A 16,917-nucleotide genomic window follows, 5' to 3' on the forward strand; every position below is an offset into this window, starting at 1 on the left:
CCAGAACTCAAGTTTCCAAGATCTTCCCCTAATTTTTACTATAGATTAAGCTGCGATTTGAAAGGATATTTACCCTCAAAGCTGAGTACTTCACCTGTACATTATTTAGCATGTATGATGTATTACTTTATACAGATGTGTGTGTATAGATATACACAAACATGCATCTGATGTATTATTCTCACATAATAAAGACAAATTATTAATCACAAGTAGGAAAAAGAGAAAATGAAGGACGAACAAAATTTTTATCATAGATTTCAGAGTCAATGAGTCATAAAAGGCATGGTAGGAAGTTACTTTAAAAACTGCACCAACTCAGGGCGCCTGGGCGGCTCAACTGGTTAAGCATCTGACTTTGGCTCAGGTCATGATCTCACAGTTCATGGGTTCGAGCCCCGTGTCGGGCTCTGTGCTGACAGCTGGGAGCCTGGAGCCTGCTTTGGATTCTGTGTCTCCCTCTCTCTCCGCCTCTCAAAAATGAACAAACATAAAAAAAATTTTTAAAACTGCACCAAACTCTCTTTTTTGAATTCAGCACTTACCAGGAAACTGTGACACTATTGGGGGCGTATCCTCATCTAAATCATCAACTCCCCCAGCAATTGGATAGGGTGGAATGGAGACTCTGGGCATCACCACCCAGCTGTGATCAGAATACAGGGAAGAGGTCAAGCTGGGGAGGCCCGAGTTATGGGCTATCTGAAAGCCACAGATCTTCTCAATCTGTTGCCAGCGAAAAAGTCGTTCTCGTAAACAAGTTGTCAACTCGGAGAGTGCTTTCCTGTAAAAGCCAAGGTAGAAATTACTTATGGTATCAACGAGTCTTTAATATGGCACTAAAAAAGGGCAACTACATGAACAGACCATGGCAATAAACTAATTTCAAGAAGGAATTATCCATTCTCAGAATTAGTATAAATTATGTAATTGTACATGATTAAATGATAAATTGTCCATAAATTACAAATTTCAGCATAATACAAATAAACAGGTAACGAAAACAACATTCTTACTTTGCTTCCAGAATTTTGTGGTCTACCTCATCTAGGGAGGAGCTGTGTGCAACATGCAGAGTCCCAAAGACTGTACTTCTTTTCTTTTTAATCTTCTCTGCCTAGAAACCCAAGGAGAGAGAAAATAAGGTAGGTCTGGAAAAAAAATAACACACATACAAACTTATTTTGTTTTGAATATATTAATAATGATGAAACCAGTGGAGAATTATATAGCCAAAATAAGGCCCTAATTTCCAGAAAAGGAAACAGATGAAGGAGAAAGCATGCTTTCCTAAGCCAATCAACAGAATTCAAAACTTTGTTCTGGAAAATTTTTCGCTTATTTTGATGGTTCAGAAAAGACCCGAATCTTCTATTAAAACTAACAAAATAACATTAATGATATCCTACTGCAATGAGGTGTTAGTGAGTGAACTGAGTTTTTTTTTTTTTTTTTGCTAGAAATCAGATTAAAACTTAATCTTATTTCACACAATTTAATTAAGAGTCAAATATTAATTTCTAGTAACTACTAACCTGAATCAGATATGAAGAAGCAACCTGGAGGAGAAAAGCTCTGTATAAAACATTTGTGATAACAATAATAGGGATGGTTTTTAAATGACACTAAGGTCATTCTGAAAAGTATATACTTCTCTACACACAGTAATTTCACTTTACGGTCTATGATTATAAGAGTCCATTAAGATAAGTAAGTTTCAATTCACAAAAAGAAGGTACAACAAATACAGATTTTATTCTTATTTTTCTCTCTTAATTGGTTAATCTCTTTAGAAATGTATTAAGTTTTGAAATAGAGTACCTCATCCTTAGCAATAGCTAACTGCATTTCAGCATTTTGTCTTTTAATATTGTAGTACTGTACTTCTACTTCATGTGTTAACTGAAGCCATTTCTGAAGTGCATCTGGGACAGACCAGCTGCTCCTGAGTTCAAATTCTTTTTCAGCCTTTTTCAGTGCCATTCGAACCTGGGAGTGAGGGAGGAAGGAAGAGTGGGGGAGACAGAATGGATGCGAGAGGGAGAGAAAGAGGGGGGGGGGGGATGGATGGAGACGAAGCAAGAGAGAGAGAAATGTCTTTTTTTAAAAAAGATATTTATATTGAGATACATTTTAAGAAATTAAGATTTTTTTTTGGTATCAAAGTTAAGAGAGAAAGCAATTTGAATTATGCTCTTCATAAACATCTTTCTCAAATCACTGAGTTTAAAACAATGTATTTCTAACATTAAAACTAAAGCTGAACTGGGGCGCATGGGTGGCTCAGTCAGTTGAGCGTCTGACTTCAGCTCAGGTCATGATCTCACGGTCTGTGGGTTTGAGCCCTGGATCAGGCTCTGTGCTGACACCTCAGAGCCTGGAGCCTGCTTCAGATTCTGTATCTCTCTCTCTCTCTCTCTCTCTCTCTCTCCCCCCTCCCCTGCTCATGCTCTGCCTCTGTCTCTCAAAATAAATAAATGTTAAAAAAAAATTTTAAAACTAAAACTGAAGTTTTAAGTGCATCTTAACTCACTAAGCAAAGCTGGAAAGCCAAAGGGTAGAAGGGGTTTACATAGATCTTAAGCTGTATTATTTATTTAGTTTTTACATTTTATAATAGCCAGACTCTCCAGAGAGAAAAAAATGCCAGGCACGTACAAACCAAAACTGATCATGTTTTTCTCATAACGCGGGGCTTGTTTGTGGAGAACATAAAGAAGTATCCGAAACACAGTGAAAACACTGTCCTGGTGCCCCTTCTAATGTTCCCAGAGGGCACTTCTGTAAGCTATTTACATGGACCATTTTTGAAGGTTTTCACATCTTCTTTATGGTTAGTTATTTCTCACTATTACAAGCACATCTGTCCATTACAGTCTGTTTCACCTACTTCTACTCAATTCTCTGCTTCTAACATACCAGAAAGTAGATAAATCAGCATTGGCAGACCATGTGTAAATTTTAAGAAAATAGGTTCTGAGTGAGCCTCTGCTTGATGTTTCCATGAGAAACTATACCTAGGCTTCAGGGTCAGGATGTCAAAGTCTTCCTTTGACTGCCCTTTAGGAGAGCCAGACAATAACCAGTTAGAAAACTAAAATGCTTAGTGCGTCAGTTGGTATTAGATGCTAAGGAAAAAACTCTTAAAGCCTATGAAAAGAACACAGAAAGAAAAGACCATTCATTCTAGAAATGATTCACTTGAAAACTAGCAAGAGTTCAAGCTAAAGGTATGTAAAGACACACAATAGAATATAAAGAGTTATGTACCTACGCCAGACCTTGGGACAAAGTCACAAATGAACTGGGGAGCATCCCACTTCTGGAGCACCGTAACTGCAAATTATCTTCCTCAAAGCCAAGTAAGGTCACTAGAAACTCCACTCCGAAACTCATGTGCAGAACAACGTCTGATCTGAACAAACCCAACTTACTTAAATAAACTTTACTGTGCCAGAATAAACTAGTAAGAGTACTGTACACAAGTTTGTTCTGATAAAGAAAAGGAACAGCTGTCAGGTACTATAGAAAGCAAAGTATAAAAAGAAGTATTTTTTCAAAACTCCGAAATTAGAAAACAAACGCACAATGGGGCACCAAGTAGACAATCAGAAGTAGTGACACTAAAAGTGAGACATTACTCACTGAAAGCAAAATCCTAAGCAACACGTGCCCGACACATTTCACCGTGCCACGAGCGTGGGACAGTACTGGCTTCTGGCTGGCTAAGCTGTGTGGCATCCCTTCTGCCTCAGGAAGACAGACTTTGAGGCCAGGTCCCGGAACGTGGAGCTCCATATACCACCCAGGCTGGGTCAGCAGGCCCTCTTTCTCACAGGATTTACACTTGTAAATCTTCTACAGTTTCTACACGATTTTCACTGCCAAGGAACTAAACAGGGAACCTATTTTCAAATTTCACTCAAGTTTTTCTCTTTAATCATAAAGACTTATGTTATGCCCATACATTCATTTCCCCTAAAAGAACTCAATAAATGCGTGTAACATATAATGATTATATTTCTAGCATTAATTGAGGCTGAAATGCTTCGATTGACTGTCAAATAATGTTTCAAAATTTTGGAAATCACGACCTTCCAGTAACAGCAACTATTTTAACTATTTTCTCTGCTATTATTCATTAAGTTTATCATTTGACGTAAATTCCAGCCTTTAGTTCGAATTACATGGTTATTCATAGGGGCATGGACCCAGTAAAAATTGAGTAATTAAAAGCTTTTAACAAATGGTGAATTATTAAATTGTTTACAAAAATGATAATTATATACCTAATTTTTGTGTCTCAGGAATAGACCAGTACTAAGTAACAACATGGTATCACAGAAGGAAACACCCTATATATCTGAAAACATGATTCTAGACCCAACTCTATGATTATGACTTCTGTGACCTGCAAGCTCTTTACTTTCTAACCTGAGGCTTATTGTCTTGTGTAGAACAGGGGTATACTACGACTCATCCTGACTTTGCTTTTCTTGAAACTTCAAATACAAAGTAATTTATGTGAAAAGTATTTAAACCACACAAAACATGAAGCAGTACTATTATTCGTCCAGAAGTTTTTGTTTTAGGGGAAACAGCACGATGCACTGTATGTGCCAGATATTCCTGACTTCTAATTTTGAGAAGCTGATTATCTCCCAGAGGAGCTACAGTAATACTTCCAACTATGTGAAGCTGTGGATTACAGGACATTATACGTAAATTAGCTGCCCAGTTAAATTTACTTCTATAAACAAACTTTTAACAGTATAGGAAAACATGAACCTTGGAATAAGACACACAAAATCTTGCCTTTGCCATGTAACAGCTGTGTGACTTCAGGCAAGTTATTTAACCTCTCTGCACATCTCATCTGTAAATGAGGATAATATCTATTTATTGTGAGGATTAAAACTTCTGAGCAAATCATTTGCAATGTGCACAGCACAAACTTCTGGCACACAGTAAGCACTCTTAAAATTGTGTTTCTTATTACTATAATCATGTTGGACAGAGTTCTTTTTAAATACCAGTGTAACTCCTTTAAACCACCCCTTACTGATTCAGGATCTCATTAGGACTATTACATCTGTACTGGGACATATCGTGGTGATCCTAAGGTCTACTGACGTATGCAATGCCTCTCTGCCAAAAAACTCAAATTAGAATGTTTGTGACTTGTGGGTCCTTTTCTATAGGATGCCTGCTCTTCAGTCACCTGTAAAATACTGCTATCAGTTTATGTTTCCATAGAAGAATTATCACTACTGCTTTCTGATTTGCTCTTTCTTACCTATAAAGCTCAGAAAAATAGCTAGCAAGCTTTTTAGCTTAGGACTAGGAATAAACCAAGAGTTAGAAGCCTTGCTGGGAAAAGGAAATAAGTTCTCACAGGAATAAAAGGCATAATATCCAACTTTTGAACACAGTAGAATTTTGGCTAAGCTGTTTTTTTTTTCTTTTCTTTTCTTTTCTTTTCTTTTCTTTTCTTTTCTTTTCTTTTCGTTTCTTTTCTCTTCTCTTTTCTCTTCTCTTTTCTTTTCTCTTCTCTTTTCTTTTCTTTTTTTCTTTTCTTTTCTGTTAACTCCCTTGTCCTTTACTACATTCTGTACAGATAAGGTTTGCCAGGTAAATAGGACCTGACCATAAGATACACGTAGCAGTCAGCTTAAGAGAACAATCTCCTTACAGGGAAAAGATCCAACAAACAGATGTCTGGGGTATGAGGGAAACAATAGCTAACCATTAATAAAAGAGATGGCTGCGTTTAGTCAGACAAATTCTCCCAAAAATGACAATCCTGAAGGAAACAAATGCACACTGAACATTTATTTTCTCATGAGTTGAAAGTGAAACTCATTCATCACACAATTCTTATTCCTTATTTAGCACCTGGCCGAGAAGGCCACAGGGCACACGGCAGAGCAGGGGGCAGAACACCCAGGTCCTTGGCCCTGCTTTACAACCGAGGCACTCTCTGATCTTGGGCAAGCCTTCTCGCCGCAGCTTCTTTATCAGAAAAGAAAGGGTCAAAGTCAGAAGGAGGAGAGGAGACCACAGAAGCAGAGGTTGGAGTGACATGTTTTGAAGATGAAGGAGGGGGCCAAGAGCCAAGAAATGCAGGCAGCCTCCAGAAGCTGGAAAAGGCAAGGAAACAGATCCTCCCCTAGAGCCTCCGGAGGAATGCAGCCCTGGGAGTCTATTTTAAACTCTGTCTTAGGAACTGTAAGATAGCAAATGTGTGTTGTTTTAAGCCACTAGGTTTGTGGTAATTTTTTATAGCAAGAACAGTAAGTAAACTAAAATATCTGCCTGTAATTAACTTCTGCCGGGACCCCCTCTCCGCTTCCCTGAAGGAGCGAGCTATGCCTGCAGGCTCACGTTCCATCTTGACTAGCAAGGTAGCGGCAGGTACTGGAAAGATCTCTTTAGACAACTTCACAATTTTTAGCAAATTATGTTCTAAAACCATTTAACAGGATTCAAATGGATGTTAAATAGAGACTCTTTACCCTTGCGGAGAAGTTTCACATTAGATATACTTTACTAGGTTACAGTTAGATACTAAAACATTATTACAGATGTTAGATTAAATAAACACCTTAAATTCACTGGAGATAATTAACTTGGCACAGGGTAAGATTTCATGAGTGAGTGAACATGATGGTAACTTTATCTTTGAATTATTACTTTGTTATTTGCTACATGGACTTTGATCAATGCTAACAATACAAACAGAGAATTCTTTTATTAACTAAGGAAGAATATACAATGCCACTAAACGTAGAAGACCAAACAGGAAAAGCCCTCCCAGAGTGGCAACGCAAACGTCCTAACAAACACTTTTTGTGGAATGTCAATACCTGTTCCAGTTCCTGCTCTGCATACTGCCTTCTACTCAGCTCACACTCGGCGCCTTCCCTTAGCTCTCTCAGCCGACAGGCCTCTTCCTTTGCGTAATTGATTTCATCCATCATTTTGCGCTCTAGATTTTGCTTTTCTACAGCAACGTTTCTGTTTTCTTCCTGTGCCTTTTCAAGCCTTACAGAATGATAAAAGTAAAAATTCCTCACCAAAGTTTCATCTTTTTTATGAAGAATAACTACATATCAAGCAACAGAATACATGTTTCAATCCAAAATCACACTATTTTCTATTAATCTTACATCTGAATAGCAAAACAGCAGGTGGCCCATGGTATAGTTGTTTGGTTATCTTGAGCTCAAAATACAGTGATAGCAGGGAATCACTCTTCAAGCAAAGAGACTTCTAAGAAATTCATAATTATCTAAATCATGTTAAAAATAAAATTTCACTAGGGGCGCCTGGGTGGCTCAGTCAGTTGGGCATCTGACTTTGGCTCAGGTCATGATCTCATGGCTCATGAGTTCTAGCCCTGCGTTGGGCTCTGTGCTGACAGCACAGAGTCTGGAGCCTGCTTCGGATTCTGTCTTTCTCTCTCTCTCTCTCTCTCTCTCTCTCTCTCTCTCTCTGCCCCTCCCCACTCACTCTCTGTCTCTCTCTCAAATATAAATAAAAACATTAAAAAAATAAAACATTAAAAATAAAATTTCCCTATACATATCACTCCACCTATATTTATTTCTACTGATCTGCCCATTTATTCACTAGAGCATACCTTTAATATAAATCTATAATTAGGACACTGTAAGTTTTATAAAAATATGAAGTGTACATACATTACTGATATGTGTAACAAACTAAACATAAGTGTGTAAGCACACACCCACATTACATTTTCACAAATTGTATTTGCCAACATAAATAATAAGACTTATAGCTTTTTAAACGTACCTCTCTTGTAAGTCCATGAGACTTTGCTCTGCGGTTTGTAAACTCTCCAAGTCTTTCATCATTTTTGCGACATGTTCTTTTGATGTCTTATTCTGTGTGTAAGCAAACCAGCACCCCCCAACACCAATTACTATAGAAACTGTGAGAATAAAATCCTTCATCCAGTTATGAGGCGGGCCTATGAAAAAAAATGCAGATGGTCAAATTAATCTTTGAGTGTAACAGAATCTTCATACAGAGGCATTTTGTAGTAGGTAGCTAAAACAAGCAAATGTTTTTTGATGAGCCTCCCACAAACAAGCTCCATTCTTTTAAAAACTATTTCTTCAAACAATCAAAGTGCTTATCGTAACACTGATATACTAGACCCTCCAGAGGGCACAGGTAAGCCCACATGGATGTACCACACCCCTGTGGCACAGGAGGCAGTGACAAAAGTTCTGGGGACCCTGAAAAGGCAAGAGTATCTCCAATCATGTCCTCTGTGGGGTGAAAGCAGGCATAAAGAATACCACCACTATCATCCCAACTGCTTTCCTTCAGTCAGGTTAGGGACATGTCATGCTTTGATACACACACTGGAAACCTAATCATTCAACAAAAGAGCATTCCCCCCCCCCCCCCAAGCAAGCAGTCATGTAATGAAGATTAGTCAGTGATTCTCAACCAAGGGCGATATCTCCCACAGTGGACATTTGACAATTTTTGCTTGCCACAGCAGGGAGGGTGTAAAATGGGTTGGGGGAGTTGCTACTGGTGTCTAGTGGGAAGAGGCCAGGGATGCTGCTAAACAGACAAAAATGCACAAGACACTTTCCTGCCCTGCTTCTGCCAGTGACAGAGAATTACCCAGGAACCATCCAGCCCAAATCATGAAGTGCCAAGGTTGAGTAACCATGAGTTAAATGATCATAACAAGTCATATTTTAGGTGCTATTTGCCAGAGATTTCTGGGTTACTAGCAGGAAAGAACAGGATCACCTTCTCCACCACTAGGCATGTCAGTAATTTCCAGCAGTTTCTACAGTAAGGAGTAAGGAGCCAGGGCCTACTGTCCTCAGTGATACAAAACACAGAAGTCACTAGTCAAATAACTTCCTAGTCTATCCCTGACTCTTAACACACACTAAGATTCAGAGGGCTCTCTGGAGTGATACACAATGATAACGAAGACAATGTAATGCATGATTTGCTCCCAAGAGATAGAGTTTACAGCGGAAAAACTACCGAACTGCCCAGGCCTCCAGCACGTCTATGTTGTATGTGTGATGAAACACGGGGCTCCGTAGACATCAGGACTTCTCGTGCTCACTCAGGTTCGTGTGTGTTTACACCGTGTGAGGAATGCCAAGCCCTATGCCAGACACCCTATTTCCAGAGCTCACGCCCTCACCTCCACTGAAACAGATGCACTGCGGAAGACCAAAGTCTCAAAAGGATTTATTTTTACTTCCGCCTCAGACTGAGAAGTTCAGCTCAAGTTCTAGTTTAAACATGAGCCCAGTTCAGGCCAAAATATTACTCACCAGAAATAACAATAAAGAGAATGGTCAAGTACCAAACTCTATAGTAAGCGCCACAAACTGAAAAAGATTTCAGCGAAAACTCCTTTACAATGTGTGTCTGTTCGTTTGACAGTGTTAGTTTGTTATAAATCTAATACTGGTGTTCCCACTGCAGGGCTCATTCCCTCAAATAATAATTCTAAGACAAACACATTAAAAAGGTAATGCATCATTAACTTCTTCGCTGGTTTATTAAAACATTTGTTTTCAGCATTCTTTTGACTAGTTTGGTTTCTTTTCAAGTGACATGAAATACTGTTTTGGCTTAGAGGGAGTTTGTTCCTGGCTTAATAAAATATAAATAGGGGCGCCTGGGTGGCACAGTCGGTTGGGCGTCCGACTTCAGCCAGGTCACGATCTCGCGGTCCGTGAGTTCGAGCCCCGCGTCAGGCTCTGGGCTGATGGCTCAGAGCCTGGAGCCTGGTTCCGATTCTGTGTCTCCCTCTCTCTCTGCCCCTCCCCCGTTCATGCTCTGTCTCTCTCTGTCCCAAAAATAAATAAACGTTGAAAAAAAAATTTTTTTAAATAAAATATAAATATTCCTGACCAAGTTGTATACAGAGGCAAGTTATATAGTTTCATTCCTATTTGCACCATTCACATGAACAAATCAGACAGAATCTCACAGAAGACAATCCCCAACAGATTCAGCAGAAAACTTAGGGTGTCACCTCTGTGGAATGCCCGGCATTTCAGGAGTGTTCGATTTCCTAGGGTTTGTAATTTCCAACAACAGTGCGTTTCCACCAACTCTCACAAAGCAGAGTTCCAGCTGTTTGACCAGCTGCTCTCAGCCTGAGCCAAAAAAGAACCACCAGTCCCATCATGGAATCTACCCAACGGCTCCAGTAACCCTTTTTTGGTAGTGTCACCCCCCCAAACCGATCACAGAAATCTGCGAGTCTCCTAACTCCGAAAACTGAGGTAAAATAAATACTAGTTTCCTAATTTATCATTTCTGGAAGCCATTTTTCTTGTATTAATTGTTACTCCTTTTTGGCTTCTGAAAAACAGAATATAAAACCTCTAAAAATGTAGAATATTCAAATACTTTTCCCCAAAGCTTTTTAAAACTTGAAATTAAATAAACATATTAAACTTCCCTTCTGAAAAAAAAAAAAGTATTCCTGTCAAAAGTAAAGAAATAAAAGGTTTATTTTCCTTACAAATATGACATAATAATTTCTTAAATGTTCTTCTTCAATACAATCAAATAGCATTCTCCATCTTGTGCTTTGCCAGGATGGTCTGTTATCATGGAAAATTTCAAGCGGATCTTCAGGAACCAGCTTGGCAATGTGACATTCCACATTTCAATGACAGAAAATCTCACCCTATAAATCTTTTAAGATGATATTACATTTCCTTTATACCTAATAGACGATTTTCTTAGTGTTTTATCTTTCTTACTTTTTCTTCTTTAAATAACAGGGGTGCCTGGGTGGCTCAGTCAGTTAAGTGTCGGACTTTGGCTCAGGTCATGATCTCGAGGTTAGTGAGTACGAGCCCTGCGGTCAGCGCAGAGAATGCTTCCGATCCTGTCTCCCTCTCCGCTCCTCCCCCACTCATTCTCATTCTCTCTCTCTCAAAAATAAATTAAAAAAAATAAAAATAAATGACAAATATGTGATCTGATTATTCTTTTGCATCATACTCTGTGAGAGAGAATACTAACGTGTTAGAGGTCCAAACAAAACCACATCCAGCGCCTTGAGCTGAAGTTTTTGTCTGTGACTCCGATCGCTGATTTTCAACTGGGAGCTCATAAATGAAGGTTCATGCACTGCTATCCTGTTCATTCAAAAAATATATACATATTAAATGAAAATATTTCTAGTATGTAAATTTAAATACTTGAGCAATACATGTAATACTTTACACATTAGTGACGACCTACTACTGTTAAGAGCTCATCAGTGTGATTTAATACTTTACTAATATGTGTCAAAAAACTTCTCGGTGCAAACTTAGCTGTACAGACACCCTGCATTAATTATTTACTTGTTATGTTGACGTTTTTGTTTTCTAAGGTTAACTTTATGCTATAATTTACTTGAATGCAGAAATTTAACTAATGCATTTTATAACCATTAATTACCTCTGCATTTTATTATTATTTCACAGAGAACAAGAAAATTGTTAGGTAATTGACTTAACATCAAGAGCAAACTATAAAATATACTTTTCAATTTAGATCGTATCACTTTTCTTGAAAAGTGTCTGAAAAACCTGTACCTTTACATTCTAATATGTAAACTGTTTATAAATTAAACAGAGTCCACGGAAGTCATAAGTGAGAATAAGAAGTCATCATGATTGGGGGGAGAAAACAGACATTTATGTAATAGGAAATACTGAACCATTTCATTACCAATGGAAAAAAAAACAACACGTAGGGGGCCAAAAGGCACAGGTGAAAGAAGGAAATAAAATCACTTTGTTTTGGACAGCAAATCCAAGTTGCCCCATCATCAACTAACATTTCTTAACAACCAAGTATGACACCAATGAAGATCTTATAACACAAAGTCTAATAATAATCATATAATAGTTAATAACAATGACGATAAAAACAAGCATGTACTATATGCCCGGTCCTGGGTCAAAGGCTAAATCAAAATTGAAGAACACCTCAAATAGATACAAAATTCCCATTTCACAGATGAGGAAACTAAGGTAGGGAGAGATTGAGTAACTTGCCCAATTAGTAACAAGAGGTGAGGCAGGGATTCAAACCCAAATATGTATGATTCCAATGACTGTACTCTGAATCCACTGCATTTTATTATGAAAGATACCAGAACGTGTGAGTGTGCAGAAGTTACAAAAACTCCTATAACCGCTACAGGCTTCCATAAATCTTTACAGTGTAAAGAACTCTTTCCCTTTGCAAAATGCCTTCCTTCATCTTCTCTGCAAGTACCTTTTGTGTATGGCTCCTGTTACACCTTTAACGTGACACTTCCCAAACTGCTGGAAGGCAGAGCTACGTCTTATCTCAGTATCCCCAAACCTAGCATTATGCTTGGCAAAAGTAGATGCTTGATAAATGTTTGTAGAATACATGAGTGAATGCATGGATGGATGCATGAATGAATTAACAGCAACAATACTGGTAGACTAAACTGAAGAGAAACAACGAGATGTAGTAAAAAGGATACCACATAACAGTTTTATACAAGGTTCAGTATGAGCCCGGGAGGTGGAAGTGGTTCTACCTGAGTGGGTGAGGATGTCAGGGGAGTTCACACAGGTCTGAAAGGAATGAGGAGGCATGCGTCAGGCGAAGAGAGCCTTAGTTTAAGCTCTGGTAATAAGAATTTCAGACTATAGAAAATCAGTAAAAGGCTTATGATAACCGTGATAACATAAAACTAACATAATTTGGGCTACCTATTGCAATGCGACAGTATTTTAATGTCACAGAAAGGAAACAATGAACTGCTGTAGGTACCTGTCCATCTGGAATGTGTAATACATTTTCTTACACATTCTTCTAAGCAGCTCTTGTACCTACAATTACCCTACAAAAAGTCCCGTAACTCATATTGCTATTTAAGTTAATTGATACTTAAGTCCCTTTAAGCGAGTCCTCTAATTGCCATTGCCCCTACGAAAGGGGCTTGATGATGGGTATTCTGGTTTCCCTTTCTTCTCCGCTCACAGAAGCTCCCGTGAGCTCACCTGAAAGCTGAACTTCTGTATTTATAACCTGTCTTTTCTGGTAACATGTTCACTATTTAAAAAAAAAAAAAAAAAAATTGATCTTGATGAAGTGTGATGTTATTTCAACAATTCTCCAAGAAGCTGAGCTATCTCTGGTACCCCTTACTTAACCAAAGGAAAAAAAGTGGCTATAACATTTATTGCCAACACACTGAGCAACCTATTTCATTTCATGCTGTTGTCGTACAAAGAAACTTCCCAAAAGACGACATAAGAAAAATACTAGGAGTTCCTCATAACTAGGGTAACATACAACTCAAAACAAAAACAAAATCAAAACAACCCCAATCCCTAAACCCTAATCCTAAGTTTTAGCTTAGAAACTTATTTAAAAGCAAAAACCCTATCTTCATTTTGTCTTCTTTCCACCATCTAGTTGCACCTTGAACACACCAGATACTCAATACAGACTTGTTGAACTGACTCTTATTCCCATTATTTCCTCAATATAACCATATGCACAGCAAAACCAGTAAAATACTGATGTTGATGTTCAAAATATATTTACGTGAGATACGAAAATTTTCAACTCAATCCAAAATCTGAAGTCCAAAGAAACAACAGCCACTTATTTCAATAGAGTATGTAAGCAAATCGATTAGAAATACAATATGCGGGGGCACCTGGGTGGCTCAGTCGGTTAAGCATCCGACTTCGGCTCAGGTCATGATCTCACGGCCCGGGAGTTCGAGCCCCACGTCGGGCTCTGTGCTGACCGCTCAGAGCCTGGAGCCTGTTTCGCATTCTGTGTCTCCCTCTCTCTCTGACCCTCCCCCATTCATGCTGTCTCTCCCTGTCTCAAAAATAAATAAATATTAAAAAAAAATTAAAAAAAAAAAAAAAAAGAAATACAATATGCATATTTCATCACAAATAATAATGAGATAATAAGGGATTAGTCTTTTTTGATTCAAGAAACATTTGAGAGAGGAATGGAACACAAGCAAGTTCTGGGAGAATCGTTGCAAATTTTGACATTTGAGTCTTTAAAGATTTTTAAGTTAACTAATGGAGATTTAGAAAGTAAAATTTAGAAAACGAATAATTCCAGGCATCTAAGGGATAAACTGGAATCCTAGACTTTGGTATCAGATCTATCTAGGTTCAAGTGCTGAATTGGGCAAAATATGGTATCAGATCTATCTAGGTTCAAGGGCTGAATTGGGCAAAACATTTGACTTTTCTCTGATTTGCTTTTTATCTGCAAAATGGGGATAACAATACATACTTAATTTTAACCATGAAGTTTAAATGACATAATACAGAGTACCTTTATGTTATATACATTTTAAAATGGTTGCTATTAGGGATACATGGGTGACTCAGTCACTTAAGCGTCCAACTCTTGATTTCGGCTCAGATCACGATCTCACAGTTCGTGAGTTCAAGCTCTGCATTGGGCTCCTTACTGAGAGCACTGGAGCCTGCTTGGGATTCTCTCTCTCTCTCTCTCTCTCTCTCTCTCTCTCTCTCTCTGTCACCTCCTTAGAATCAGAGGCGTGTGCTCTCTCTCTCTCTCAAAATAAATAAACTTAAAAAATGGCTATTATTTACATTTGGTTTATTAAGCTTTTTTTTGAGCTTTAACTTGTGGCCACCAACATTAAGTGACTATTATTATTAAAGAATACAATTAAGAAAGATCTGTACATTAACCCACTCAAATAGGTTTTTCATAAAGGTGAATTCATATCAAATGAATATGTTTTTGTTATATTTACCACATGGTCAGAGGTTGGGCTTTTGACGTTATCTAACAAAGATGTAGTTGGCCTACCTTCTAATTCCAAATATTACTTTCTTTGGGAATAAATTTTAAAAAGAGCTTGATTATTTAGACAAAGAAAAATGATTAAAACTTACAAATTCACACCTTAAAAAAATTAAAGAATGTATATGATATTTCCCTTGAGCCCTTAGTCACAGAGATAACTTATAAATTTGGCACAGAAAAGTAATATCTAGTATATAATTCTCCTTGACTGAAAAAAAAATACATTTGGATAATAAAGACTCACCTGGGAAGCGTTGTTCCTTTGACATTATTGTCTCTAAAATTCTTCTCATATTGGGGTAGTTCAACAAATTCTATCAACCACTGAAGCGTGTCTTCAAGGGTCCAATTATGAACTGCAAGAGATAAAAGGGGAAGGCATATTTTAAACATAATTATCAGCTTGGAAACTTTACATAATTTACACATATATATTTATATACACATACATACACATGTATATAAAATTACTAAAACTTCGGAGGATGTTAGATTGAATTTTCAATTCAATCAACACAAAGTACTTAAATGATATCTGGCATTCTATGAGAAGCTGAAAACAGTGGAGACATACTTCCTATACTTAAGTTTATAATCTATAACAGAGAAAGCATGAAAGAAAAAGAATAAAATATTAGCGCGATTAATTCTAAAATAAGCATCTATGCAAAATTCATACAGGAGGAAATAATCCATCATTTCCCTGGTTGTAGAAAAACTTACAAGACATGTATCTATTCATTCTTTCTTTCATTTAGTCATCCATCCACAGAATACTGTAAAGCTTGTGAATATCAGGTTCCATTCTAATGCAATGGAATATGATAATAAGCAAATGCAGAAAATCCTTGCCCTCATGGGATGGGGGGGGTGCAATTTACAAGAGGAGGAAGAAAAGTGAAGAAAATTTCAGACAGTGATCAGCTATTAAGAAAGAAAGGAGAAAGATGTCAGGATCAGCCTCTGAGGAACTATTATCTGAACTGAGACCTAAAACTTTGCAAGGAGCCAACACTGTGATCATCTGGGAGAAAAATATCTCAAACAGATGGAAAAGCTAGCGGTATAAAGGCCTTACTAAAGGAATGAACAACCTGTATTTGAGAAAAAGAAAGAGAAAGCAGAGGGGCCAGGTCATAGAAGACTTTAAAAAGTTCTGGATACCCATCATGGGTATTGAGGAGGGCACCTTTTGGGATGAGCACTGGGTGTTGTATGGAAACCAATTTGTCAAATTTCATATATTAAAAAAAAAAAAAATTCTGGATATTTTTCTAATTTCAGTAAGAAGTGGGGGGGGGGGAGGGTAAATAATCAATGTTTTAAAATCTATATTTACTCTTCAATGCGGATAATGGATTGTAGATTATGTAGGAGACAAGACTGAAAGCCCAGAGCAGTAAGGAGAACATCCCTTTATACAGCAGTCCATACAAGAGGCTATATCACTCTTGGACTATGGTGTCAGTAGAGGATATGGTGACAAGTGGTCAGGTTTAGGATATATTGTGGGGAGAATGCTGTTAGATGTGTTCATGAAATAGATGGGGGCTGGTAGCTACAGGAAAGTAAAAAACAAACAAACAAAAACAAAACAAAAAAAAGTAGAGAGGATAGTATCATCAACTGCAATATTAAAGAATGGGAGGAACAGACTGGGAAGACAAGCAAGGCAGGTGACAGAGATCAAAAGTTCTGTTTTTAGACATGTTATATTTGAAGGATATATTAGATATTTAAGTGCGGACACATAACAGCAGTCAGATATACAAGTCTGGAGCTTAGGGAAGAGTGCGATTAGAAACAGATATAAAAATTGAGAGTCTTCAGCATTTGGATGGTCTTTAGACCGAATGAGATCACCCAGGACACTGAACACAGCTATTAATGGACTCCAGGAGACTGGCCCTAAATCATGAAGAAAATGATAGCTAACATCTTTTCTCCTGGACACTTATTTTGAATTAAGCCCTTTACATTCACATTTTTTCCTTTAAGCCTTATTTAAAAACACACAAAACTTATGAAACACTA

At 37.7% G+C, this 16,917-nt stretch overlaps 1 protein-coding gene across 3 annotated transcripts in view; it reads right to left on the reverse strand.

Moving 5' to 3' along the window:
- Positions 1–16,917, reverse strand: part of STIM2 (stromal interaction molecule 2) — a 151,837-nt gene that overhangs the window by 15,339 nt on the left and 119,581 nt on the right. For 2 of the 3 annotated variants that reach the window (XM_045056487.1, XM_023253225.2), the window contains exons 4-11: positions 15,128–15,239; positions 11,059–11,174; positions 7,819–7,996; positions 6,867–7,044; positions 1,822–1,989; positions 1,536–1,559; positions 1,017–1,117; positions 546–784 (exon numbers count right to left, since the gene is read on the reverse strand). In XM_045056487.1, the coding sequence (XP_044912422.1) occupies positions 546–784; positions 1,017–1,117; positions 1,536–1,559; positions 1,822–1,989; positions 6,867–7,044; positions 7,819–7,996; positions 11,059–11,174; positions 15,128–15,239 (1,116 nt within the window). The remainder of the gene's footprint in view (positions 1–545; positions 785–1,016; positions 1,118–1,535; positions 1,560–1,821; positions 1,990–6,866; positions 7,045–7,818; positions 7,997–11,058; positions 11,175–15,127; positions 15,240–16,917) is intronic. The other variant, XM_023253226.2, reaches the window with a different exon arrangement.

This window comes from Felis catus, chromosome B1, assembly GCF_018350175.1.
Source record: "Felis catus isolate Fca126 chromosome B1, F.catus_Fca126_mat1.0, whole genome shotgun sequence".
Classification (NCBI taxonomy): domain Eukaryota; kingdom Metazoa; phylum Chordata; class Mammalia; order Carnivora; family Felidae; genus Felis; species Felis catus.